Source organism: Equus asinus, chromosome 26 (assembly GCF_041296235.1).
Source record: "Equus asinus isolate D_3611 breed Donkey chromosome 26, EquAss-T2T_v2, whole genome shotgun sequence".
Classification (NCBI taxonomy): Eukaryota; Metazoa; Chordata; class Mammalia; order Perissodactyla; family Equidae; genus Equus; species Equus asinus.
This window is the reverse complement of record NC_091815.1, coordinates 34,421,416-34,446,318: the sequence shown is the minus strand read 5'-3', so window position 1 is coordinate 34,446,318 and position 24,903 is coordinate 34,421,416. Positions and strand designations below refer to the sequence as shown.

General features: G+C 61.1%; 4 protein-coding genes across 8 annotated transcripts in view; 2 read left to right on the top strand and 2 right to left on the bottom strand.

Annotated features, from left to right (window-relative positions):
* The first annotated feature begins 239 nt into the window (after positions 1-239).
* LOC139042173 (proline-rich protein 36) lies at positions 240-4,155 on the top strand. The gene is made up of 2 exons (XM_070498892.1): positions 240-3,614; positions 3,787-4,155. The coding sequence occupies exon 1, from the start codon at positions 2,109-2,111 to the stop codon at positions 3,195-3,197; it is 1,089 nt and encodes a 362-aa protein (XP_070354993.1). The 5' UTR covers positions 240-2,108; the 3' UTR covers positions 3,198-3,614; positions 3,787-4,155.
* Positions 4,156-5,579: 1,424 nt separating this feature from the next.
* On the bottom strand, positions 5,580-13,681 carry EMC10 (ER membrane protein complex subunit 10). Of its 2 annotated transcripts, XM_014863700.3 has the most exons (8): positions 13,514-13,681; positions 12,553-12,625; positions 11,419-11,528; positions 10,374-10,478; positions 9,830-10,011; positions 9,624-9,717; positions 8,570-8,656; positions 5,580-8,365 (listed from the first exon to the last, which is right to left on the bottom strand). In XM_014863700.3, exons 1-7 carry the CDS (start codon positions 13,625-13,627, stop codon positions 8,570-8,572), a joined length of 765 nt encoding a protein of 254 aa, XP_014719186.1. In that variant the 5' UTR covers positions 13,628-13,681; the 3' UTR covers positions 5,580-8,365. The 2 variants fall into 2 exon arrangements, with proteins under 2 accessions (XP_014719186.1, XP_014719185.1); XM_014863699.3 differs by lacking the exon at positions 8,570-8,656.
* Positions 13,646-24,057, top strand: GARIN5A (golgi associated RAB2 interactor 5A). 4 transcript variants are annotated; one of them, XM_044758892.2, is made up of 5 exons: positions 13,646-13,863; positions 14,218-14,315; positions 14,682-14,812; positions 18,018-18,285; positions 19,019-24,057. In XM_044758892.2, the coding sequence occupies exons 1-5, from the start codon at positions 13,773-13,775 to the stop codon at positions 19,073-19,075; spliced, it is 645 nt and encodes a 214-aa protein (XP_044614827.1). In that variant the 5' UTR covers positions 13,646-13,772; the 3' UTR covers positions 19,076-24,057. The 4 variants fall into 4 exon arrangements, with proteins under 4 accessions (XP_044614827.1, XP_044614826.1, XP_044614829.1 ...); XM_044758891.2 differs by having other exon boundaries at positions 13,731-13,863; positions 14,200-14,315; XM_044758894.2 differs by having other exon boundaries at positions 13,825-14,049.
* Positions 19,678-24,903, bottom strand: part of MYBPC2 (myosin binding protein C2) — a 25,151-nt gene continuing 19,925 nt past the window's right edge. Inside the window, exons 23-28 of the mRNA XM_070498890.1 lie at positions 24,695-24,890; positions 24,287-24,426; positions 22,970-23,129; positions 22,673-22,809; positions 21,120-21,306; positions 19,678-19,795 (exon numbers count right to left, since the gene is read on the bottom strand). Coding sequence (XP_070354991.1) covers positions 19,785-19,795; positions 21,120-21,306; positions 22,673-22,809; positions 22,970-23,129; positions 24,287-24,426; positions 24,695-24,890 — 831 coding nt within the window. The 3' untranslated portion in view covers positions 19,678-19,784. The remainder of the gene's footprint in view (positions 19,796-21,119; positions 21,307-22,672; positions 22,810-22,969; positions 23,130-24,286; positions 24,427-24,694; positions 24,891-24,903) is intronic.

The following is a 24,903-nucleotide window of genomic DNA, read 5'->3' as shown; positions in this document are numbered from 1 at the left end:
GGTTAAAAAAAAAAAAAGTGGGTCCTAATGGCCATTCCCTGGTGTGGGGGACGGAGACCCGGACTGGATGAGACCGCGAGGGAAAGTAGGACAGAAAGTGCTAGAAGGGAACCTGGGAGGCAGCACGTGCCCACCAGAGGGGGCACTGAGTCATGAATTATGACCTCTCCCCGCCGCTCGGGGAAGCAGATGGGGAAACTGAGGCTCAGGCGGGCAGAGTCTCCCTCCCTCGGTGAGCCTCTGCCCGCTCCGGCTCTGCATCCCCGTCTCTGTCTCTGTCTCTCCTCCCTCCCATTCTCAGAGTCTCATTCTCTCTCTGTCTCTCCACTTTCTCCGTCTCCGCGCATCTGTCTCTGACACGCTCACTTCGCTCCTTGCACGGACGCGCTCACGCCACGTCCTCCTTCCCTCGGCTCTCACTTCTCCGTCTGTCTGTCTTCTCATTCTCTTTTCCTGCTCCCCCCACCCCGTCTGTCTGTCTCTATCGTCCGTCTGTCCCTCCAGCCGTCCGTTTCTCCGCACGCCCCCACGCAGGCTTTTCCTCTCCCGCTGACCCTCGTGGTCTGTCCTCTCTATTTCACACGCTGCCCCCGCCCCCCATCTCTCTTCCTAAACGAAGAAGTTCCTGGCCGTCGCCTTCACCTTCTCCCACCCGACCCACCCTCTCGGAAGCTTTTCTCCTGCCTTCCCCCCCCCCCCGCCCCCCACGACCCGAGACTTCGTCCCCGTCCCCCTTTCCGGCTCCCGCCACGGCCTCCTGCCTCCCAGGAGGTGGTGCCGGGGACGCAGGCGACGGTGGGGGCGCTGGCGCTTCCCGCTTGGTCCGCGGGGTGGGGGCGGGGCGCTCCGGGACGCGGGGGGCGGGGGGGGGGGGGTTCCTCGCGCCCCGGCTCCTCTCTCTGCTCCTGTCCGCTTCCCTCCAGCGTCTCTCCCTGAGGTCTGCCTCGCACTCCAGCCTCCCCTTCTCCTCCTGCTCGTGTTCTGGGGCCGCGTCTTTCCCTCCTGCTCCTCACGTCTCCATCCTCCTCTCCCCTCTGTCTCTCTGTGTCTCTGTCTCTCTCGCGGTTCCTCTGTGCCATTTCCTCCCCTTTCCATCCTCACTCTCGCTCGCGTTTTCCTGTACCTTCACTGAGTTTTTTCTCCTCACTCTTTCCTCCTCCGTCTTCTCTCCCAGCGCCCTTGAACCTGACCTTGGCCCCGTCGTCCTTCCCGCCCCTCCGCCCAGCCCCTCGGTGACCCCTTCTTTCCTGGCCGCCTGCAGCCTCCCCCACCGGCCCGCGCGCCCCCGCTCTCCGCCCGGTCTCTCCACCCCTCCCGCCCCCGGCTCTCCCGCACCTGCTCTGCGGCGGCTCCTCCCCCTCCGGCCTTCCCCCCTCCCCGCCCCCATCCTGGTCCCGTCCCCCGTCTTCCTCCCGACTCAACAGCTGGGGAGGCCCTGGGACAACGGACAGCCGACAGGGCAGGGGCGGGGTCCCCTCGTGCTGGCGATATTTGATCCTGACTCGGAACCCACGGCCCTGGGGCTTCTGTCTCACAGTTTAGAAAACTCCTTTCATGTCCCGCCTGGTCCTGGACCAGCGGCCCCGGGTCCCTGCAGCTGCACACTCACGTCCATCTGTCTGCAGCTCATTGTTAGGGGGACATGGCGACACTGCCCCCAACTGGGAAGGGCGTGTTGTCACCAAGGAGAGGGCAGACGTGACCTTCCTTACTCTCTGTCTTCCTCTCTCCCTCCTGTACGTCTCTCTCTCTCTCTCTCTGCCTCTGTCTGTCTCTGTCTCTCTGCCTATCTCTCTCTTTCTGTCTCTGTCTCTGCCTGTCTCTTTCTCTCTCTGCCTGTCTTTCTGTCTCTGTCTCTCTCTCTCTCTCTCTCTCTGTGTCTCTCTGCCTCTCTCTCTTTCTCTCTGTCCCTCTCTCTATTTCTGTCTCTCTCTGGCTCTCTCTCTTCACTCTCTGTGTGTGTGTCTCTCTCTCTGTCTCTTTTTCTCTCTCTCTCTCCTTCTCCTTTCCCCATCCCCATTCCTCTCCTTTCCCCTTTATTCACCTGGCTCCTTTCTCTGTCACACCTGTCATCTCAGTTGTCACTCTTTCCTCCCTTGGTCACACACATGCCCACAGGGTGGCTGCTGGCCGATGAGGGGCAGGCGTGGGCCCGGCTGGGCGTGAGTGAGACCCTCCCTGCCACCTCCTGGTCCTGCTCCACTTCCCCCCTCCTCCTGCCTCTTTCAGCTGCTCACCCCAGCCCTCTCCTCCTTCCCGCACAGCCCACCGCCCACTGTCCTCTCCATCCCGCCTCTGTGAGCGCTTGTGCATGTGCTCTGGCCCTGACAGGGTCTCTTCTCCCACTTCTGTTTCTATGCCTCTCTCTCCCCCTCCCTCCATCCTTTTCCCTTCTCCTCTTCCTCTCTCCACATCCTTGTCTTCCACACCCACCCTCCCTCACTACACGCAGGTGCATACACACACACTCTTCTCTCCATCCTTTTTCCTTCCTCCCTCGGGTCTCTCTCCTTCTTGGTTCCTCTCCTCTCTCCCTCTCTCATCCCCCTTCCCTCAGCCTCCCCGTCCTCTCTCCTCTCCATCCTCCATGTCCACTTTCCCTCCTCCAGCGCTCGCTGCCTCCCTTTCTCTCATCTCCCTCCACACTCCTCTCTTCTTTTTTCTTTCCCACTCTATTTTCTGTGTTGTTTTCTCATCTCTCTCTTTTCTCTCCCCTCCTTCCCTCCTGCTTCTCTCCTCCCCTCTGGCCTGAACCCTTCCCCTCCTCACACTCTCTTCTGTGTCTTCTCTCCTCCGTGCTCCCTCCTTCTCCCCCTCCTGGTCTCATCTCTCCTCGGTCCCATTTCTCTCCCTTCTTCCTCCTCCTCCTCTCGGACTCTCTCCTCCACATCATCCTCCTCTCCCAGTGTCTCTCCCAACCAGCCTTTCCTTCTCTCTCCTCTCCTCCCTGCTCCTCTTCCTCCTTTCCCCTGAGGGGCCCCTTCTCCTCGCCCTCTATTTTTCCTGCACTTTCTCTTCCCTCCTCTCCCCCTTTCTCCCCTCTCGCTCCATCTCTGTTCTCTCCTTTCTCTCCTGAGTCTCCTTTTCTTCTGTTTTCCTACTCTCACCATCTTCTCTTCCTTCTCTCTCTCCGTCCCGTTTCCCCCATCTCCCCCTCCCCTCTCACTCTCTCTCCCTTGTTCCTCCCCCTCCTCTGAGTCTGTCACCTCTTTTCTCTCTCCCCCCCTCCCCAGTCTCCTTCCCTCTGCACCTTGTCTCGCCTCTGTCTTGGGAGACACCTGCCATGCCCAGCCCCCTGCATCCTTGCCCCAGTTCTTTGCCCCCGTCTCCTGCCCTTCCTCAGGGCGCTGAGGTTTCCAAGTTCAGAGCAGACAGCGGACTCCCCCCAGGGATCTGCGCAGGCTCTGTGGCAGGAGGCGGGACAGCCTGGAGTGGGGCTGCCAAGCCGGACACCCCGGGTGGAAGGACCTTTGTGACACCCGTTTTCTCTCTTTCCTGTCTGTCCTGCACTCTGGACACTGGCTGGAGGAATCAGCCCTGCCCCAGGCCCAGGAAGGAGGGAACGAGGCCCATGCTCAGAGACAAGGAGCGAGTTGCCCAAAGACACACAGCATGTAAGTGGCAGGGACAGGACTGGGTGGGCCCCCTGCGGTTGGCCAGGAATTGGCTCCTTCTGGACTCTGCTGATCCCTGGACGCCTGTCTGCGCTTGGTGACAAGGGGCTGCCTCCTTGCTGCCCCACTTCTGTTTCTCTGCTTCTTCCATCCACCATCTTCTCTTCCTCAGGCAGCACGGAGCCATCAGCACTGGGAGGACCTCAGCCGAGTCCCATTTCCTAAACACCAGCATCTGCTAGGACAGAGGCGTCACGGGCACCCCCGCCTTCCCAAAGGACCACCCAAAGGATGCAGGGCACTTGTCTCCATCAAGAGGGACCACACGAGTCTGCATGAGGCCTGACCTCCTCCGGATTGGTCCGAAAGGCAGTCGCAGACCAGGAGGAAGCTTCTATCGCCACCTAGTGGCCAAGGCCGGAACGGCACCCCAGCCATATTAGACACGTTGGGTCCCAACAAAAACATGGGGGGGAGGGTGAGAACTTGCAAAATTCTGTAAAAATAAAAATGCTGACTCCTAGTCAATACATAAACCTCATACTCAGCAGGCTTCTTTGTATGCAATGTAAACCTCCGGACCTCACGTGTCTTCAAGCCATTCTATGGAAGGATTCGCTTCTGCTTTGCCATAAATGCATGCGACTGTGATGGGAGCCACAGGAGGTGGCATTTGGTTTACACAGCTGGCTAGGGAGCCTATTTCTCGGAACTGGACCCAAGTGAGCTTGTCTCCTTTATAATGACATTGCTATGCCTTGCCGAATGGAAGGTGGGTGCAAAGATGAATGATTGACAGCTAAGAGCCCCAGTGACTGATTCCTGGTCCTCGCTATGGAGTCTCTCTAATGGGTTAAATAAAGGAGCCTATAGGATTGTCTCTAGAAGCCACATGCTATAATGCACAATTTGGGGTAGTAAGAGTCTTTAAAAGACTACAATTAGCCTTATGCTGGTCATACGACTCCGTGCTAAGGACATCTAAATGCTGATATGAAACCCGAGGCTGGGAAACAGGGAGTTTCCTCAATGCCAGGGAGCAGGTGACATTTTGTGGGGCAAAGAAGGACATCCAAGGGGTGAGGGATGGGGGTGGGGGACAATCCCTTCCCTGACACTGGCCCTGCAGGTGCTCTCCCATCTTAGACCAGAGGTCAGGGTGCTGGGCTGGGGGCGCAGGAGGGAGAGACTGAGGGCTGAGCTCAGTGGCGACAGAGGGGAAGGATACAGCAGACAGAGGAGGGATGGGGCCGTGGGGATGGGCGGGTGAGAAGCGTGCCTGTGGTCTGGCCTGGTGGTATCTAACTGACTCACTCATTAAGGCTGGGGAGTGATCATTAACGACGCTGAAGAGGACGAATGGATCAGAAACTAAGGTATCATGAGGGTGCTGGGGAGCCACGGAGGGCCGGGAGCAGGGGAGGAGTGGGGACAGCTCTGGTGTAGAAAGCCCCCATGAGGGAGATGGACCGGAGGGGGCCCACTGGAGGCCAAGAGGAGGCTGGGCTGATGGTCCAGGTGGGAGAGGACACAGCCGGGGCTGGGACCACGGGGGCAGAGAAGGGACAAGGCAGGGAACAGTGGGGCAGGCAGAGCAGCGCTGGGTCTGTGAGGCTGGGGAGGTGGTGGCACCACTCACGGGCCCAAGGATTCCTGGAGAAGCTCCAGCTGGGGCAGACGGGCGCCTCCGACTCCTCAGTGGTCCCTGAGCACGTCCTGCAGGAGCCGCGGGTCTGGAGACCAGCGGGGGCTCTGAGCGGGAGATGGGCTGGGGAATCGTCAGTGAAGCGAGGCTGCTTGGCCCCTCCAGGGTGGCTGAGACTGTCTCCCGGCGAGTCCCCATCTGGCGGTGTGTCCTGCAGACGCCTGTGCATGTGTGTGAAATGACGCAGGAATACAGGGATTTTCACAGCTCCGAAGGACCATCGACAGGGGACCAACGAAATCAACCCCAGCAGCCATGTCTGGGAACGAGGACGCGCTTTATATCGAAGATAGAAACCTCTCCAACTTACATCAGATGAGGGGAAAACGCTAGAGCAACGCACTTTTGCAAAACAATGTACATGCACATTTGCTTGTTTACACGGAGAGCATCTCCAGAGCAGGGCTGCCCGCCAGAGGGGAGGGGCGCCGGGCCGGCGAGAGCGGAAGGCTCTGTGCTCGGATCCCGCTGGACCTTTGGAGTTTCGCACTAAATCCCCAGATATCCCGGTCAAGAAAGTGTAACAGCGAAGGAGTCCTCCAGGGCCGGCAGGAACCGGAAGGGAAGTTTAACAAGGACAGAGCCACGTGGAGCCTGAACCGGCACAGACACTGACTAGGACACACCACGGAACGATGGCCGGCTGCACAGGGATCGAAAAAGTCTTAGAGGAAGAGAGCGGAATCAGATAAAGAGCTCGAGTCTCAAGATGTAAAAAAGGACAAAAGGGTCCGGCTAATGAGTGGGGGAGAACACATCTGCAAATCAGACACGGGTTAAGACCTTGAGCCAGGAAGGCTGCCCTGATCGCATCGGGAGCAGCTCGGGGGCAACCTAGGAAGAGACAACGAACTCACAGGGAGCGCAGACAGAGAGGACACACATGGCGCCCGCTGTCTCCTGCTGATGGAGGAAAAGATCTTAAGTTAGAACAACTCTCTGACACCGTTTTTTGTATTAAAGCTACAAAAAAAGCTGGTAAAACAATAACCCCCAATGCGGGCAGGTATGTAACACAACGGACACACTGGAGAACAGCGAGGAAATGCAAATCGGTGACGACCCTTTGGGACTTCTAGGCCATTTGTCCCAGGCAGAGGGGTGTGGCTGGCCCCCAGGCTGGCTCCGCGCCTGGCAGGGCCGCAGAGGGAAGAGGCAGGGCGGGAGTCCAAGGGTATCAGAAAACGGGGTGCACTGAGGTGTCAGAACGTCAGAGGCATCACAAGAGGAATTCCAAACCGTCAGCACTGTCACTGAGCAGAGGACAAGGACGGTTCTCAGAAAACACCATCGGTGCGACCCCGCTTCCCTTGTTCTTGAGTCTGAGCGGCCTGTGGGCGGGGCCGTGGGGAGACGGGGTCTGGGGTCTTCTGGGGTCTGCTGCGTGGAGGGCGGGTCAACAACATGGCTCAGATTCACAAACGCCGCGCGCCTCTGCCCGGCCATCCCCATCCTGGGCTTTTGTCTGGGTCACATGACATCTGCAGTCATGGGACCAGCACTGGCGGTGGCAGGTGGGTGAATGGCGTCAGTGCATCTTTCTGGAGGATGAAGGACGAAGCCGCCCTCTGAGTGGTGGCAAGGAAAGACCCCGGAGACACTGTGCAGGGGCAGAGCGGCATGGGGGGAGAGCGCAGAGCTCGGAACTTTTGTGTCACAAAGCGGGGACATACACGTGCCCCTGTTGCTTGTGCAGGCAGACACGCTCTGGGGACATGTAACCGGGTATCAGGGACTGCCGGGGGCGGCCCCCCCCCACGCACCCCCTTGTGCTGTTCTGACCGTCGGGCCATGTGACACGCTACCGACTCATAAAAAGGTTTCTAATCCGCCACAGCAATTCCACCCTTAGTCACACGTCCTCAGGAAATAAATTCACACCAACGAGCCTGGATGACAGCACTGGCTGGAACGCTGTTTACAGCCACATCCGGCAGGAAGCGAGCTCAAGGGGGAGCCTTCGGGGAACAGTTTAATCGACTGCCACCCAACGCGGCAAGCGGCACACAGCTGTGACGGCGACGACGGCCAGTTTTGCCTGTTTCCGAATAACACGTCAAGTGAACGGGGGCCACCTGGACACCGTGACCACCTCGCAGCCCGATCCGCAGGTGCACTTGGCTCCTGGAAGTTGTCGCTTCTCAAAACATTTACACGTTTCCATACATTGTCAATGTCTTTAAATAGACAGGAGGGGACAAATGGCAAAGGCCTGGCCGTCATCTCCCAACGCCGCGTCCGGGGAAGACATTCCAGGCGGGGAAGGGATGCAGTTTACGTCATCGGGCCCCTGACTCCACTAAACATTAGTTCGTCTTGACTTGAAGCGTCACTGCTTCGAGCCCAGCAGCCTGCGGAGGGCCCGGCGTCCCTGAAGTCACACAGGCCGCGGGCACCAGGCAGACGGAGGGCAGGGCGGGCCCAGGGCAGGGCCTCGGGGCAAGGGCCGGGCACCCACAGCCAGCCCAGCCTGCTCCGTGCCCTCAAGGGCAGATAGAGAGATGGGAGGCGGGGCCGATCCAGAGTCAGGCCCGATCCAGTGTCAGAGGAGCGAGGGTGAGCATCTACCCAGGGGCTCGGGCAGGGCGGGAAGAGGGCGCACAAAGGCACGGAGGCTGGAGAGAGCTCGGCACGTTCCCAAACTAGGGGGCTTGGGGGGTAGGGGCCGGACACGAGGTCAGAGCTGCTCAGGAGCTGGCGCTCCATCCTGGGGGCACAGGGAAGCTTTGGGGGCTACAGCGGGGCCCCAGGGAAGGGGGGGGCAACAGGGTCCCCCAGCGACAGGACAACCAAGGCCCCGAGGGAAGGGACTCCTGGGGACGGAGAGGCGGGAGGCTGGCAGAGCCTTCTGGGGATGACCAAGGACACGGGCACTCTGGGCAGGAAGGGGGTCCCCTGGGCAAAGAGGACGGGGCACTGACTGGCCCTGGGCCCCTCACCGGCCACTGCCCCCGCCGCCGCCACCGCCTGCACCCCCGCCCTGGCCCCCGGCGTCCGGCGCTCCTGACATCATGAGGAACAGGACGACAGGAATGATGTACATCCACTGTGGGCCGCACGGGAGGACGGGGGACAGACCGACACAGAGAGACAGAGAGACAGAGAGGAGGTGAGCACGAGCAGTGTCGCCCAGGGTGGGGAAGGCGGGGCGGCGTGAGGGGAGGGGCCCGGGTCCCCTACGTCACTACGGGTGTGGGGAGGGTTGGTGGGGGGCAGGGAGGGTGGAGGCGGGAGGGGGCTGGGTCCTCACTCAGGCCTCCTGTGGCGGCGGTGCAGGCCCCGGGGCAGCAGGACGCAGGGCTGTGAGCAACACGGCACCCCCCAGGATGAGGTGCCACTGAGGAGGGAGGGGCGCAGGTCAGGGCCAGCGGTGGCCGTGGGGGCCTGCGGCCATCGGGGAGGGCAGAGGTGGTACAGGCAAGCTCTCGGCCTCTTTGGGCCTCAGTTTCCCCACAGCTCGCCTGTTAGGCTGTCCTGACATCAGGAGATGCTGGCAAATGAGCCCAGGCCGCACAGGCACGGAGCTCAACATGAGAATGCGTGGCACGCTCCTGCCCGTGGCCCCGAGGCCCCAGCGGCACTGGCCCCCGCTGTCCCCTGCCCTTGCCTCGGGAGGGACCGGCTCCTCCAGCCCCAGCGCCCACAGCTCCAAGGGCCTGGGCCTCAGAGCCGCTCTGGCACACAGCCCTGTCCCCTCCTCAGCTCCAGACCAGCCTCCTGGGCACCTCCACCCAGGGCCCTGTCACCCCCAAATGCCCCTCCCCAAAGCCGCCCGCCTCCCGGGACTGGCTGGAGGACCCCACCCGCCCCCTCCTCTCCGCACCTCCCTGCTCCTTTGAAATCTCTGCCATCTTTCCCTCTCCAGCCTCCAGCCCCAGCCCCGCGCAGGCTTCTGGACCTCCGTCCCGGCCTGCCCCCAGAGCTGCCCCACCCCTCCCCTGACCACAGCCCTCCTCACGGCACGTCCTCCAAACGGGCCTCTAATCAAGACAGACCCTGCCTGTGCCGTCCGCCCCCAACCCGCACCCGAGGGACCGGCCCCATGACCACTGCCCCGAGATGACACAGGCGGGGGCAGGCGTGGGCGTGGGGCTCCACCGGCCTCACCCTCTCATCCAGGCCTGTGCTCAGCCCAGGTGCCAGAAGGACGTGCACGGAGGCCCCAGGGGAGGCAGGGAGGCCTCACACCACAAGAGACCCAGAGGATGAACAGGCCCGAGGGCCCCGGGAGAGCAGGGCAGAGGGCACTCAGCAGGGAGGGCGGGGGCCTGCCGGGAAGGGGCAGGGGCAGGAGCCGCACTCACATATTTGGCGAAAAAGGACTTCTGCTCCTGGGGGTTCTTGGCCTTCTGGGCCTGCTCCATCTCCAGGCGCTCGATGAAGGCCGCCGTCTCAGGACTGGGGGGCAGAGGGGAGAGGGAGACAGGGTGAGGGGCCAGGGCACCCCGAGGCAGTCAGGAAGGGCGAGGGGAGTCAGGCAGGCCAAGGGGGGCCGGGCCGGCGCCCTCACCCTGGGGCCGTGACAGGTGGCTGCAGCTGCACCGAGGTGTTGAACAGCTCCAGGTCCACGTCCTCCACCTCGTGGCCCCGGCAGCCCCCGGGGTACGTCACCACCGACACGCCCACCACGTTGCCAGCCACATCCACGTGCAGCGTCAGCTGGTCCGAGAGGTGCGACTCCACCAGGGAGCACTGTGGGGGGAGGCGGGTCAGAGGAGGGGGCCCAGGGGTGCTGCCCAGGCCTCCCATGCACAGGGACCCCCAAGCCTCCTGCCACCCCACAGGGCCCCTGAAGCCTCCTTCAAAGCCCTCCATGGCCCCCAGCCACCCCTGGGGACAAGCCCATGAGGAACAGCCTCCCCCGGGCCTGAGAGGCCCGGCACTGCCCTGTCAAAGCACCCACCACCTGCACTGTCCCCTCCAGCCTGGACACCCTCAAGGGCAAGGCCAGGTCCACATCTCCCCACGCCATAAATGCTAGGGCATGAGTGATGGGAGCTGGGCTGGGGAGGGTGGGAGGAGTGAGGACAGGGCCAGTCCCCTCACAGACTCACCGCGGGGACAAAGGAGGAGACGTAGCCACCGGCTTCCAGGCCATCAGGGGTCCCAGGCCGCCGTGGGACCCGGACACGGTACAGGCCGTTCAGGGCAGCCACATCCTATATGACGGACAGAGGAGAGTGGCAGTGAGAGGGACAATGCCCGCCCCCGTGAGGCCTGGACCCCCTCCGCCTCACTAGGCCCGCAGCCAGGAAGGGCCTGCCCTGGTCTCGCCAGCCAGCATCCCCCACTACCCGGCCCAGTCGAACCGGTCCGCCCAGGACACCTCCCACTGGGGTGGGCCTGTGGTGGGCGAGGCCAGGAGCCACTGTGGTGCCCTACCTGTGGGAGAAGCCACACGAGGATAGCAGAGCCCAGCCCAGTGATGGAGCGAGTCTTGAGAACATTTTCCCCAAAACTGGATCAAGCCCACCGTGCACCCAGCCTCCCCAGCTCCATGAGCCACAAACTCTTTGGGGGCGGCTGCGACAGAACAGCGGCAGGAGGGCTGGTCAGGGTGGACCTCACCCTGACGTCTTCCACAGGAAGGTGCCCCCGGGCACGTGGCCACGCAGGGGAAAGCCTGAGTGCCTGCCTCCCTTGCAGCTACATCTGGCCAAAGGATAGAGTGGAAGTGGACTGTAGCAGCCTCTGCGAGCTTCCCCTCAAAGATGGCTGTTCCCTCTCCCCCTCCTTCTTCCCTTCCTCTACCCTGCTGTCTGGAGCCTCACCAGAGCCCTGGTGCCTCCCCGCACCATCCCTAGGGAGGAGCCTGGCCCTTGAGGAGGGCGTGAGCAGGGCCACAGGGAAGTAACATTCCCTTGTCTGACCACGGCTATTGTGAGGACCTCCCTCTCCTCACAGGCAGACCTCATCTAACCAACTGTAAGTGTCGGGGCCGAATCTGGAAGGGTGAGAGGAACTGATCGTATGAAAACTGTGGGGGAAGGGAGAGTGCCAGGCAGAGAGCACAGCACAAGCAAAGGCCCTGAGGCACACATGTCGCACTCCAGGGCACATGTCCCCCATGCTCCCACCCAGCCCAGGTCCCCTCCTCACCCGGAGTCGGCCCCGCTCCTCCTCATTGAGCTGCCGCTGTGACAGGGACAAGGTGCCGTCCTGCTGGTTCCAGAGCAGCGAGCCCCGCTTCCGGAAGTGGGCATTGTCATCTGTGGGGAGCCCAGGCTCAGCGACCACCCCACCATTGCACCCCATTCCAGCCTCACAGTGACCAGGCTGCTTCCCCATCCTGAGCCCCCATTTTCCTATGAGCAAAATGGGGGACCCCCACCCTGTCCTGCCCTCTTGCCTCACAGGACAGCCCACAGCAGAGACCTGAACCCCACAGCTCCTAAGCCCCACCTCTGCCTTACCCGGTGACCCAGGGATGGGCAGAAAACCTCTCCTTGGGCCTCAGTTTCCCCAGCTGCAAAATACGGGGCGTGCAGAGCTGGAGAGCTCCCAATCAAGAATCAGTGGGGCTTTCTCAGGCAGATGCTGAGCTGACTTAGGGGTCTGCAGAGGGTCTCAGCTTCAGTGTTTGTAACAAGTGCCCTGGGGGTTTGAAGCCTCAAACTCAATTATTAGCCCCTGGGCCACCCTGACATCTGTGCTCTGAGAATCTGGACACCTGCTTGACTGTGGTTAGGACGTCTGAATTAATACACACAGCATCTAACCACTAGTGCAGGGTGCGGGCGATCCGTCAGAAAGTCTGCTCTGGGGGCGGCCCCATGGCCAAGTGGTTAAGCCGGCATGCTCTGCTTTGGTGGCCCAGGGTTTCGCCGGTTCGGATCCTGGGCACAGACCTAGCACCACTCATCAAGCTATGCTGAGGCAGCATCCCACATGCCACAACTAAAAGGACCTACAACTAAAATATACAACTATGTACCGGGGGGCTTTGGGGAAAAGAAAGAAAAACAAGATCTTTAAAAAAAAAAAAAAAAAAAAAAAAGGAAGTCTGCTCTGAGGTTATTGATGCTGCCTTGACCTTTTGCACCTCGGATTTCTCTTACAGGGGTGGGAGTATTCAAGGCAGAGTTTCTATTCTCTTATGCCTTCTCCCTGTCCCCAGGGGCCAAGCTGTTAGTGAATGGACAGCGTGTCTCACACTGGGTGGGACCCAGACCCGAGATCCCGACTTCACCGGGCACCGCGGACGTGTCCAGGAGACGACGTCACTGGACTCACCGATCTCAAATGAATGCTCCAGCAGCAGCCCCACCGGGCCGCAGCCCTCGCCCTCTCGCCCTTCCGCCCCGGCCTGCAGGAGAGAGAGAGGGCCCAGGTGAGGCCCGTCAGAGCTCTCAGCAGGCCAGAACCCACGGACTCCAGGACAGCTTTATTTTCATATTCAGATCCAAACACAGATGTTGGCCCACGATTCCACCAGGAACTGCCCCTTCGTGAAAATTCACGATCTGGACTGTCCCCAGAACACCAGAGCCCGCAAACCAGTGGAACCTCGTTTCCACGGCGACGATCTCTGGTTCCCTTCCATGTCCAGCATCAGAAATATTCGCGAGTTAAAGGGCATCCTGCGCTGCCTTCCCAAGCTCATATGCAAGCGGCCTCGTTTGCACCTTAACAGCCCCTGCAGCCACGATGCCGCCCGAGTTCCGCCCCTTATAAAGCGCATACGTTCCCACGCTGTCCCTTCCTCCAACACCCTCAATTTCTCCTACTTCTGCATCCTCCACTCTGCGTCCCCGCACCTGCGCAACCCGGTTCCAGATTTCAATCCGCGGGCTCAAAACCCCGCCCTCCTCATGCATATTCAGGAGACAGAACTCAGGTTCCTCGAGCGCCCTCCCCCCGACGCCTGATTCGCTAAGATTCCGCCAAGGCCACGCCTCCTCATGCATATTCATGACTGCGGATGCCTAGCTGTCCAACGTCCCGAGCCTGGGGCCCACACCTTCTCCTTCCGCGCAGGCTCGCTTTCACCGCCCCAAGCCCAGGTCCCAGGACCCGCTTTGGGCCCCGCCCCCTCATGCATATTCACTAGAGCCTTCCGACCACCCCTTTCTCCCGGTCGTGCGGCCGCGCTTTCCATAGTGCTTCCACCTCTTCCCACCTTAACCGGCCTGAAGGCCCGAGACCTACGATTTCCGCCGGGCCCGCCCTCTCTGCAAAGCCAATGAGCACTCACCCCCCGCGCAGCGGTCCCAGGCCGGCAACCACTGCCTCGGGCTCGGCTGGGTGCTGCTGCCGCCATCAGCAGGAGCAAGAGCAGCCGAGTCGCGCCGGCACCGGCCGCCGCCATCTTGGCTCCTTCCCCCGCCAGCCAAGGCACAGCTGTGAGGCGGCGCCGCGGAGCACGCTGGGAGGAACGGGGGCATCCCGCCCCTCATGCGCCTGCGCTGGCTCCTTGCGTCTGCGTACTAGCGCGCGCCCGCTACCCGGGCCCGATGTCGGCGGGACGGCCGCCTTTTCTTCCGGGTCTCTGGGCACCGCACCCTCGGATGACGTCACAAACACGAGCGCGTCCTCGGCAACGGGGTAAAGCCCTGCGCGCCGTGTTGTGTTGTCACAGAGCCCATGGCCCCGCCCCCCCTCGCCCCCCCCCCCGCTGTCTCCCGGGGCGCGCCCCTCGGGTTCCCAAGGGGCGGGGCGTTGTGATGTAGGGGGCGCGAGCTCAGGCTGGCCCCGGTGGAGCAGGTGAGGCAGAACCAGGTGGGATGGCAGGTAAGAGGCGGAGCCGGGCCTGGGGAGGTCGGACCAGGGGAGGGATGGGGCCGGCGATGCGGAGACCGACAGGCCCGAGCCCCCAACCCTCCGCGCGGGAGTGCCCCGGGCCCGCCTCCTGGACTGGACCCCTGAACTCTGCCCCTCCAGAACGCCCCCTGTTTTCAGCCTGTTCCACGGGCCGGCCCGGACGGCTCCAGCGCCACCTGAGCGGCGAGTTCGACCAGCTACGAGACTTCCCCATCTTTGAGAGCAACTTCGTGCAGGTGTGGAGCCCCAGGACCCCCGAGCCCAAGCCTGGGCCCGAGCCCCCACCCCTGACTTGAGGGACGCCTGCTCTCCCTCTGACTGCCCCCAAGAACGTCGATCTCCTGGGATTCCTGACCGACAGCCCCGGTACCTCCAGACCTTTAGCTTCCCTATGAGCCCTGGCCTCTGCTTCCCTTGGTTCAGTTTCCCTGACTTCACACCCGTATGACTCTTGACCTTTGACCCTAGGATATCTGACCCTCAACGTGGTATTTAATTCGTTTGGCTCATGACCCTTAAGTCTACCAAGATAACTGAACTTTGATCCCTCCCCAGTGCTGCCCACCATCTATCCGGCTTCTAACCTCTGACCCCTGCCCCAGGTGACCCGATTAGGAGAAGTCGCCAACAAGGTCACCATGGGGGTGGCAGCCTCCAGTCCAGCCTTGGAACTCCCAGACCTGTTGCTGCTGGCGGGCCCTACCAAGGAGAACGGACGCCTGCAGCTGTTCGGGTGACTGCCCCACCCCAGCCTAGACCTCCTCCCCCCCCAGCCCTGGGGCACCCCAGGCCCCCTGCGGCACCTGCCCTCACCCTGACGTCCCCCAGGGCCGGGAGCCTTGGATGGCTGCCAGCTGTCTCTGGGCTACCGTCCTCCCAGGAGAACAACAGGGCAATACATAGGGGCCAGAAATCAGGGATAGATAGACATGAGGGGGACAGTCCTCAGCCACACCCTGGCAAGGGTCAGGAGAATGACCATTTATGCAGCGCCTACTGCGTGCCAGCCGCCCCCTGGGCCATGCACTTGATCTCATCTCTGACCTCATACTCTCCTATAGTGGGACCCCTTAACCCCATTCTCCAAAGAGAGAAACTGAGGCCCGGAGAAGAGAGCCGCTTGCCCAGGGTCCCACCGTGGGTCAGGGATGGGAACCTCAGGTCCTCATGATTGCCGACCTCACGACTCTTGAGCTCCTGGGCCGCACTACACACCGACGCTCCAGGTCTTTGTTTATTCGTTGAAAAAGCAGTGCAAATACACTCCGAGGTATGAAACACACGCAGCATGAAATATACCTTTCTCCCATCCTAGGTTGCCGCCTCCGACTCCAGCCGCAAATACGAGAACATTTCCATGCGCTTAGTATGTTTACGGAAACATTCTGCCAGTGGCTTTCATTTTCTGACCACACCTCACATTAATGAAAGAAAGAGAGATTGAGAGAAGGAAGGAGAGAGAGGGAGGAAGAGAGGAAAAGAAGGAAGGAGGGACTCATTGTCACATACTCTTAGACACACACACACACACACACACACACACACAGATCCACGGTCCTTTGTCTGCAATTCTCAAATCCTAAAAGTCTTCGTTGTAACTCCCTTGGTGGCACAATCTGATTCTGACCTGAACCAACTTAAGGCCACTTACAGCCTTTCCTTATCCCCCTGTGTCAGTTTAAAACATTTCCCAAAGCGCTATTCAGCCGCCGCACGGTGCGCTGGGATGGTTTCCACAACATCCTTTTTTTCTCATTGCTCATTGCATGCCACCCATTGATGTCACTGCTCACTGGGTCGTGACCTCCAGTTGGAAGGACACCAGGGGCCGTGCCATCGACCCTCATAATCTCCTCCAGCACCGCCCGCCGCCCCGCCCCCCCATAAACATATCATCGAAGTAAAAACATTGAGTTTGCTCAGCAAGCTCAGCCTCAAGACTCGTGCCCGGCTTCTCCCTTCTGACCAGCCTGCAGCCCTGAGCTGTTCTGGGCCAGCTCTGGCAGCCACAGAGCGCGCCCCGTCTCTACAAACAGTGCTGTGTGCCGCTTCCCCCTCTGCTCGCTCCCTCGTCGGCACTGGATCCACACTCATTTCCCATCAACATGAGCACAGCAGCACATCCTTTTTCCGAACATACACGACTGAGCGAACTCTGCCCCCTTGGCCCCAAGCGCACGTCAGCCGCTTGCTGTGACCACGTGATAGGTGTGGCTTTGAATGAGTGTCTGCTTCCAGGCAGCCTGGGTTCAAATCCTGGCTTCACTTCTTCTTCACTGGCTTTAGCCACATTCCCTACCTGTGTGTGCCTCAGTTTCCTCATCTGGAACATGGGGGTGAGAGGAGAGCCCACCTTTCAGGGCTGTCGGTCGGGGGGGGTAATAAACTGAGTAAATGTTTGTAAAGCGCTTGGAACAGCACTTGGCACAGGGTATGTGCTCTGTGTCAGCCGTTATTCTTCCATTTGGGAAAGATAATAGATCAAGTTGCCTACTGAGGGACACTGATGTGTCTGGTGTCTTGGGGTTACAGCTAGTGTGGCAGGTGAGGGACATCCATGTACGCAGGTGTGAGGGTGTCTGTAAGATGGATTCTGAGAGGTAGTGTTGCTGGTCAGAGTTGGGTATGTGGCTGCCTGTGTTGTGGTTAAGTACGTGGGTGTGACTTGGGCTCAAATCCTCACTGTGTGACCTGGGCTAAGTTCCCCACCCTCTCTGGATTGTTTCCTCCTTTACCTTGTTGGACCTTGAATCAGGCTGGGGGCCTGGGCAATTCACTTATTCAAATATTCAACAAGCATCCATTGGGCACCTACTGTGTGTCGGCTCTGGGTAGCAGGAAAGCAGCAGTGAACAGAACTGGACCAACGTCTCTGCCCTCAAGCTCACCTTCCACTGGGAAGGCAGCAGCGCAAGTGACAATTGGTCCAGTGGGGTAATGTCTGTGGAGACATCAGACAGCGGGGGCCATGAAGCAGTCTGCAAGTGTGGACATGGTTGTAAACAGGCCGGGGGTTGCAAACAGACTTTCTGCCCAAGAAGGTGCCTCTTGAGAAAGACATGAGAGAGATGAAGGGGCCAAGCCAGGGTAGTGGCTGGAGCAAGATTTCAGACAGAAGGAACAGCCTGTGCAAAGGTCCTGAGGTAGGACCAAGCCTGACAGGTTTATGGAACAGCTAGGGAGGCCCATGTGGCTGGAGCCGAGTGAGTGAGGGGAGTGGGTGGGAGGTGAGGACGGAGAGGGAACAAACGGACAGATCCTGCAGGGCCTCGGGGTCAAGGTGAGGACTTGCTTTTAATCTGAGCCACGGGTGGGACGGGAGCTAACGCGGGTGTTGACCGGCGCCCTCTGGCGGCCGCGTGGGAACAGACGGAGTGAAGGCCGGGGCCGCGCCACCGGGCGGGAAATTCCGGAGCCTGGCCCTGGGTGGCGGCGGGGGAGGGAGGTACAAGTGGTCGGATGGTGGCTGCAGGTGAACAGGGAGCCATCGGGACTTGGTGGCGGGTTTGAATAAGGAGGCGAGAGAGCGAGGCGGGTCAGGAGCAGCTCCTTGAGCCAGGATTTCTGCCCCAGCGAGTGGGAGGGTGTGGGTACGATGGGGAAGACGGAGGGGGGCAGCTTTGGGGGGGGCAGGTCAGGAATGTGGTTGTTGGGCATGTTGTGGGTCCGATGTGGAGCCAACGTCCGAATGGAAATCTCGAGTAGGCACCCGTCTGTGCGAGTCTGGCGCTGAGGAGGGAGGACCGGCGGGAGCCACAATGCGCTTTGCGGATGCAGGAGGGTTGGGGATGGGCAGCATTCAGGAGGCAGAGGGAGTGACAGAGGACGCCTTCCGGGCAGAGAGAGGGGCGTGGAGGGGCGACCCCGGGCCTGGGGGCCGGCGACGCTGTCGAGCCAGGGAGGGTCAGACCCTGAGGCCGCCCCTTCCGCCCGCCCAGGCTGTTCCCCTTGCAGTTCGTCCAGCTCTTCGTCCACGACGAGAGCCGCTGGCAGCTCAAGGTCAAGTTCCGCACCGGCCGCGCCTTCTACCTGCAGCTGCGCGCGCCGCCCGAGACCCGCGACCGCGAGTTCGGCCAGTGGGTGCGGCTGCTCTACCGCCTGCGCTTCCACTCGGCCCAGGGGGCCGTGCCCTTCACGCAGGAGTACTCGGCGCTGGAGGACTGCGACGACGACGAAGAGGACGAGGAGGAGCTGGAGCTGGAGGAGGTGGGGGCGGGGCGGGGCGAGGGGCGGGGCTGGGGGCCGGGGGGCCGGGGTCGGAGGGAGCAGGGGCTGGGGGCTGGACTCCTGGTCTGAGGTAGGAGGGGCTGGGACCCCTGGGTCTGAGGGAGGAGGGGCTGGACCCCTGGGTCTGAGGGAGGAGGGGTTGGACTCCTGGGTCTGAGGGAGGAGGGGCTGGGGGCCGGGGGGCCGGGGTCGGAGGGAGGAGGGGCTGGGGCTGGACTCCTGGGTCTGAGGAAGGAGGGGTTGGACCCCTGGGTCTGAGGGAGGAGGGGTTGGACCCCTGGGTCTGAGGGAGGAGGGGCTGGGACCCCTGGGTCTGAGGGAGGAGGGGTTGGACCCCTGGGTCTGAGGAAGGAGGGGCTGGACCCCTGGGTCTGAGGGAGGAGGGGTTGGACCCCTGGGTCTGAGGAAGGAGGGGCTGGACTCCTGGGTCTGAGGGAGGAGGGACTGGCATTTCCTAACACGGCATCCCCCTCACCCAGCCTCTCTCCCCTTGACCTGCCGCAGTGGCCTCTGGGGAGGGAATGTCCCGGCCTGAAGTGGAGTTCTGCCAGGCCGGATGCCCAGATGCCCAGTTCCCTTTAAGGCCTAGGGAGGGGAGGGGCAGCAGGCATGGAAGGTGGGGGCACTTCCTCTTGAGACCCCCCTCCCCCTTTCCTCACCCCCCCCCCAGCCCCCGCCCCCAGCTTGCAGATGCCTTTGTCTCTTTCCGCAGCCTCCAGCCCTGGACACCAGACTTGACCCCCAGACGTCTGTGCTGTGGGGACTCTGATTCCTCCAGCGCCTGTGAGGCCACCAAGGGACTGGAAACCAAAGTACCCTACCTCGGGCGGGAGAGATGAGCTATTAAAGTTCGTAAAGAGCGGCCACTTCAGAACCAACAGCCAGGTCACCAGCAGTTTCGCCATCGTCACCAATTCAACGTGGCTGCCTCACAGACATAGCTTTTCCGGTGTGTCTGGCTCAGCATGGCCTTCGGTTCATGATGTCTGGCCCCCAGGGCCACCGCCAAGACCTTGTGCCCTCCTCCATCATGGCTCCCTCGCTGGAGCCGCCTTCCCAGCCCGGGCTCTGGTCCCTCTTTGTCCCACTGTCGTTGCCACTGCAGCCGGCCTGCCTCGTGCCCCCCACTCCGAGTAGCTAGTCTAAGAGGGCCCCCTCCACTGTGGCCTTGGGTTCAACTCTGACCTTTGTGGTTGCCATGGCAACGCGCTAGCCTGGCTCAAGGAGCCGTTCCCACGGTCTGTTCCACCGGGGCTGCATTAGCCTGGTTGCCCCTCCAACCCGGCTGTCCCCATCGCCCACCGCAGTGACCAACCCCGCCGGGAGGAGGGAGGCGGCGCCACACATTCAAGAAGGGCAGACACAGGCCGGTGCAGACAAGACTCTTATCTTCTCAGTGACAACTCCGGAAAGGGACACAGCGTGGGGGGTCGGGGTAGGACTCAGCAGCCACCAGTCTCGGCAGGCGGAAGACAGTTTCACTGCGGCACTGTGGGAGGAGAGAGGGGGTGGAAACGCATGGCCCCCAGCCCCCTACGTCCCCTGGATTCACCTGACCAGCAGGGAGCCCAAGTCTCCCTCCGCCGCCCCACGCCCGGCCCTCGTCTCTGGGGGGCGGTCAACCAGCATCATGGTGCCCGGGATTACTGTAGTTTGGACCCCAAATTGGGACCTTCTGATCAGGGATTGCTGAGCAGCGGCTGGTGACCAGCCGTCCTGGGAATCCCAAAGTAGGGATGTCTCTGGGCTGATCCCATAGTTGATAAAAGGGGACAGTGGAACATTAGAGATGGGGTCCTCCTGGAAGGGCAGTGGTCTAGAAGGACAGACAGGACGTGCCCCGACAGTGGTCTCTCTGAGCCCTTGCTAAGGGTCTGCAGCCGCTTCTGTCTGCTGGGCTGTCCTCAGGGCCTGGGAGCGTCACAGTCCAGGAGGGACTTGGGAAGCCCCTATTAACGTCACCCACCTCTGAGGGACATAGTTAGTGGCCTCCCCACCAAGCTGATGCTTGATGGACTGAAGCCCAAAGTGGAGGAGGCGAGGAAGAGTGTGCAGGGTAGAGGGAACAGCATGTGCAAAGTCCCAGGGGCAGGAGAGGGCATGGCCAGTTTGTGCAACCTCCAGCCGCTTGGTGTGGCTGGAACAGTGTGGAGGGAAACAGGGTCTGTGAGGCTAGAGAGGAGCCAGGGTTGGGGCTGGATGAAGGACCATGACCCCAGGCTGAGGGGCTCCCGGGGAGGCTGTGAGCAGTGCTGGGGCAGGTCAACTCTGGATAGAGAGCCCTGTGGGGGCTGGAGTGGAGGGAGAGACAGAGGCGAGGAGGCCGGGTGAGAGTTCGGGAGGAAGAGGACCAAGGAGGCTGGGCTGGCACTGTGGGGCAGAGGCAGGGACAGGAGGGGCGCGGCTAGGGGACAGGCTGTGGAGGGGAGGCATTTTTTCTGGGCTCCTACAGCACCCACTCCTCTGCCACGACCCATGTTTCTTTCAACGCCAACCCCACACATCTCCCCAGGTCAGCCCGGGCTCACTGGGGCCTCCGTGATCGTTTTCTAAGCCCTTCCAGCCCCCATTCACCCCTTCTGTGTCCTTTCACAAAGCTGGGACCCCCACCCAGGCCGGGTCAGAGCTCCCCGCACCCCACGCCTCCAGCGCCCCGTGCCGCCTTCACTGCATCGAGCCTGTGGGGCCCGATCCAGCTCCCAGTCACAGTCCTGAAGGGCGGCCCGGCTCGGAGCCTAGCCCAGCCCAGCACGGGCCTCCGGGAGCTCTCAAGGGCTCGAAGGCCGGGTGGAGTGCCGGCCGCGCATCCTCACCTCGGACTTCCAGCTTGCACTCGGCCAGCGCCTCCCCCAGCTCGTTGACCGCCCGGCAGGAGTAAGTCCCGGCGTCGAAGGGGGACGGGCGGCGGATGTTCAGCGTCAGGACCCCCTGGTAGTTGGTCATCAGGAACTTGGGGTCTTCGCGGATTTCCATGTTGTTCTTCATCCAGACCACCTTTGGCTGTTGATGGGAGCGGGAGAGGAGGCCAGCTCAGAGAGGGCCCCCTGGGGGATGGCCAAACGGGCCTGGGGAGGCAGGTTTGGATGTTCCTTTTGGCTGTGTCACCGCCTCATTTGAGCTGGATGAGCTAGGACTAGTCACTGCTCTTCTCTGACCTTCAGTCTCTTCTTCTGTAAAAGCAGGCTGATAATCTCTACTTGGCAGGGTAGTGGGGAGGGCTCCCCATTGTTGTCAGAATGAAGAGCTCCGTCCTCGTTGCAGCCCTCAGGGCCCTACATGATTTGACCTCCTTTCTCCTCTGCCCTCACCTCCCACCCCCTCCCTCCGTCTGCACCAACCACACGGGCACCTTGCTGTTCCCCAGACAGACCAGCAGACTCCCTCTTCCAATGTTGCTCTTCCTTCCTCTTTTCACCATCGGCACTTGCCTCTGTTCAGGCCTCACACGTCACTTCCCGGCCCCCAGGCTGTGGCGGGAATGCCTAGTTCCCCCTCCCAACGGCCTGCTCTTCTTTCACACAGGTGCCACCCTTTTTCATTGTACCCTCATTCATGTGATTAGTGCCAGGCTCCCCCAACATACAGAAATTCTTGTCCGATTCACCCAGCAGATAGAAAGCCTCTGACAATGTGTGTTGAAAGAATAAACGTAGTGAATGAGTGATGTAAATAGCAAAGCGAATGAATGATGTAAATATGCAAATGGAGTGAATGAGTGATGTAAATATGCAAACAGAGTGAATGAATGAACTAAGTGAACAGATGGGGAGGTGAATGAATGAGTGAATGAGTGAAGTTTGTGAACAAAGCAGACAGATGGAGATGGAGGAGCTGAACGAACGAATGAACCCACAGTACACCCCAGGGGCTGAAACGTAAAGCTGGGAATTAGACCAGAAGTCGGCAAACTTTGCAAAGGGCCAGGGAGTCGCTATTTTAGGCTTTGCAGCCCATGGTCCCCTCCCCGCGGACAGTACGCAAGCGAGTGCGCACAGCCGTGTTCCAATAAAACTTTATTGAGAGACTCAGGTGGCAGGCGGATCTGGCCTGGAGTTTGCCGACCTCTGGTCAGATGGCAGTCTGGAGACTGGACGGGGCGGGAAGACGCCGGGGAGCCCTGGAGGTGTAGACGACCCCCCTCCCCCGCAAAGGTTGCCAGTGCCCAGGGAGGTGAGAGTGTCAGGATCTGAGACTGGGGCTCTGGTTCGAGCGGGAGGGAGACAGGAAGTGGGTTAAAAGGGAGCAGATCCCCTAAGAAAGGAGAGAGAACTCGGGAGGAAAGGCGGAGTGGCCAGGAGGAGGGGGCGTCATCTGGGCGAAGGTTTCCCTCCAGGGTTGCACACACACACACGCATGCGCACGGCACCTTTGGGTGGCCTCTGACGGCGCAGTTGAGAGCCGCGGCGTAGCCAGCCACGACCACGCGGTCGGGCAGAGGCGTCAGGAACTTGGGGGCCATTCGGAAGTCGTGCTCCTTGTACTCAAAGGGTTTGAAGGTGATTCCTGGGGGAGGGGAGATGCACTGTAGGTGACCAAGCTCATGTGTCCCCTCCTCCATCACCAGGTGCCATCAGCTCGGAGTCTGGGGGTGTGGGGGGCAGAGGAGGGGAGGCAAGGTCGAACCCCAGCCCTGAGGGGGGCCCGCGGAGGCAGGTGGTGAGACCTGTCTTGACGATCCGGGCCGTGTTCTTGGACACGCCCGGCAAGTCGCTGAGACCGCAGAAGTTCTCGCTGTACACGCGGAAATAGTACTCGTTACCCATGATGAGGTCGGACACGGTACAGCAGGTGTGCCGGTTGTGTTCGTAGACGGTGAACCACTCCTAGAGTCGGGGACACGGACACGAGAGGGACCGGGGGTGAGGAAATACACCCATGTGTGTGCCACGCTCGGAAAGCCCGCCAATCCCAGCAGCGCCATTCACAGCAGCCAGGAGGCAGGCACAGCCCAAGCGTCCACCCGTGGATGAACGGAGAAGCAGAAGGTGGTCGGTCCCACCATGGAGTATTACTCAGCCATGAAAAATGAATGAAGGCCTGATACGTGTGACAGTGTGGAGGAGTCCAGAAAACTACGCTGACAGAAGCCAGACACAGAAGGTCACATCCTGTAGGATCCCACTTATATGAAATGTCCCGAACAGGCAAATCCATAGAGACAGGAAGCCATCAGTGAGACTCGTGGTGGCCTGGGGCTGGGTGGGAGGGAATGGGGGTGACTGCTTAATGGCTATGGGTTTCCTTTTGGGGTGATGCAAATGTCTTGGTACTGGAGACAGCTGGTGGTTGACAACATCGGGGATGTGCTTTTTGTTAATGTTGGTGCCATTGAGTCGATTCCGACTCCTGGGACGCTGTGCACAGCAGAGCGGAACCCTGCCTGGTCCTTCTGCGCCATCCTCGCCCCTTCTTGATCAGACAACACTCTGCTGCTATTCACAGGGTTTTCATGGCCAATTTTTCGGAAGTGAGTGGCCAGGTCCCTGTTCCTGCTCTGTCTTAGTCTGGAAGCTCCACTGAAGCCCGTCCGCCATGGGGGACCCTGCTGGTGTCTGAAATCCCCGTGGCACAGCTTCCAGTGTCACAGCAACACGCAGCCACTACAGTGTGACGACCAACAGAGGGGTGGTGTGGTCCCCCGACTGGGAAACGCACCCGGGCCTTGGCGGTGAGAGCGCCCAATCTTAACCACTAGACCCCCAGGGCTGCCTGGGAATGTCCAAAATGCCATTAAATGCCGCTTTAAAATGGTGAACGCTTAATTTTCTTATGTGAATTCTACCTCAATAAAAAAAAGAAGAGAGAAAAAGAAAACCCACCACGTGCCAAATCTCAGCCCCGAGGCCTCCCTCTCTCCCCCCAGCTCACCCCAATCTCTGGGCGCCTCGGTTTCCCCAGCTGTGAAATGGGAACAGCAGTGCCGGCTCTGCGCATCGGGCCAGCTTGTCTGCCCCCAGCCCCGGGTGCCCCGGGGTCTCACCATGGTTTTCTTGTCGGCTTTCTGGACTAAATAGCCCGTGATCTCACTGTTCCCGTCATCCTTGGGGGGCTGCCACTCCACCAGCGCGTTGGTGCCCCACACCTCCTTCACCATCACGTGCTCCGGCGGGCCTGCCTTTTCTGGAAGGGGTGGGGGGCGGTGGGTACAGGCCAGCCCAAGGATCCCTAAAAGTCCAGGTCCTCGCCCCATGCCCACCCCCCCGCCCCCCCCTCCAATTCTGGTATCTCTTAGGCCTTGTCCCTGACTCCCTTTTCCTCACCTTTTGGCCCCATCCCAGTCTCTCCTCTTTCCCTGCATCCTGGGCCGCCAGCATCCCGCCTCGCCTCCCACCCCGGGTTCCCTCATTGCCACCTCACCCCTCCCCGCCCCTCCCTCCCGTCTGCGCACCCACAACCCGGATGCGGATGGTGGCTGTGTCCTTCATGTTCTCGATCTGCACGCCCAGCTCGTACTCCCCCGAGTCGGAGCGGGCCGCCTCGCGCACGAAGAACACGGTGTCGAAGTCACTGGTGCGCACGTGCACGCGGGAGGCGTCCACAGGTGCCCCGCCCTTGGTCCACACCACCTGTGGCCGCGGCTTTCCCTGCACAGGGGCA

Bases quoted from the DNA above. Each gene is read 5' to 3' on its own strand.
- LOC139042173 (XM_070498892.1), top strand. From the start codon at position 2,109: ATGCCCACAGGGTGGCTGCTGGCCGATGAGGGGCAGGCGTGGGCCCGG.
- EMC10 (XM_014863699.3), bottom strand. From the start codon at position 13,627: ATGGCGGCGGCCGGTGCCGGCGCGACTCGGCTGCTCTTGCTCCTGCTG. The intron at 9,718-9,829 runs GTGAGGGCGCCG...TCTGCCCCCCAG, and splicing joins CCACCTGTCACGGCCCCAGG to TCCTGAGACGGCGGCCTTCA. The intron at 8,366-9,623 runs GTGAGTGCGGCT...TGCGGCCCACAG, and splicing joins AGTCCTTTTTCGCCAAATAT to TGGATGTACATCATTCCTGT.
- GARIN5A (XM_044758891.2), top strand. From the start codon at position 13,773: ATGTCGGCGGGACGGCCGCCTTTTCTTCCGGGTCTCTGGGCACCGCAC. The intron at 13,864-14,199 runs GTAAAGCCCTGC...CTGCCCCTCCAG, and splicing joins AGCGCGTCCTCGGCAACGGG to AACGCCCCCTGTTTTCAGCC. The intron at 18,286-19,018 runs GTGGGGGCGGGG...CTCTTTCCGCAG, and splicing joins AGGAGCTGGAGCTGGAGGAG to CCTCCAGCCCTGGACACCAG.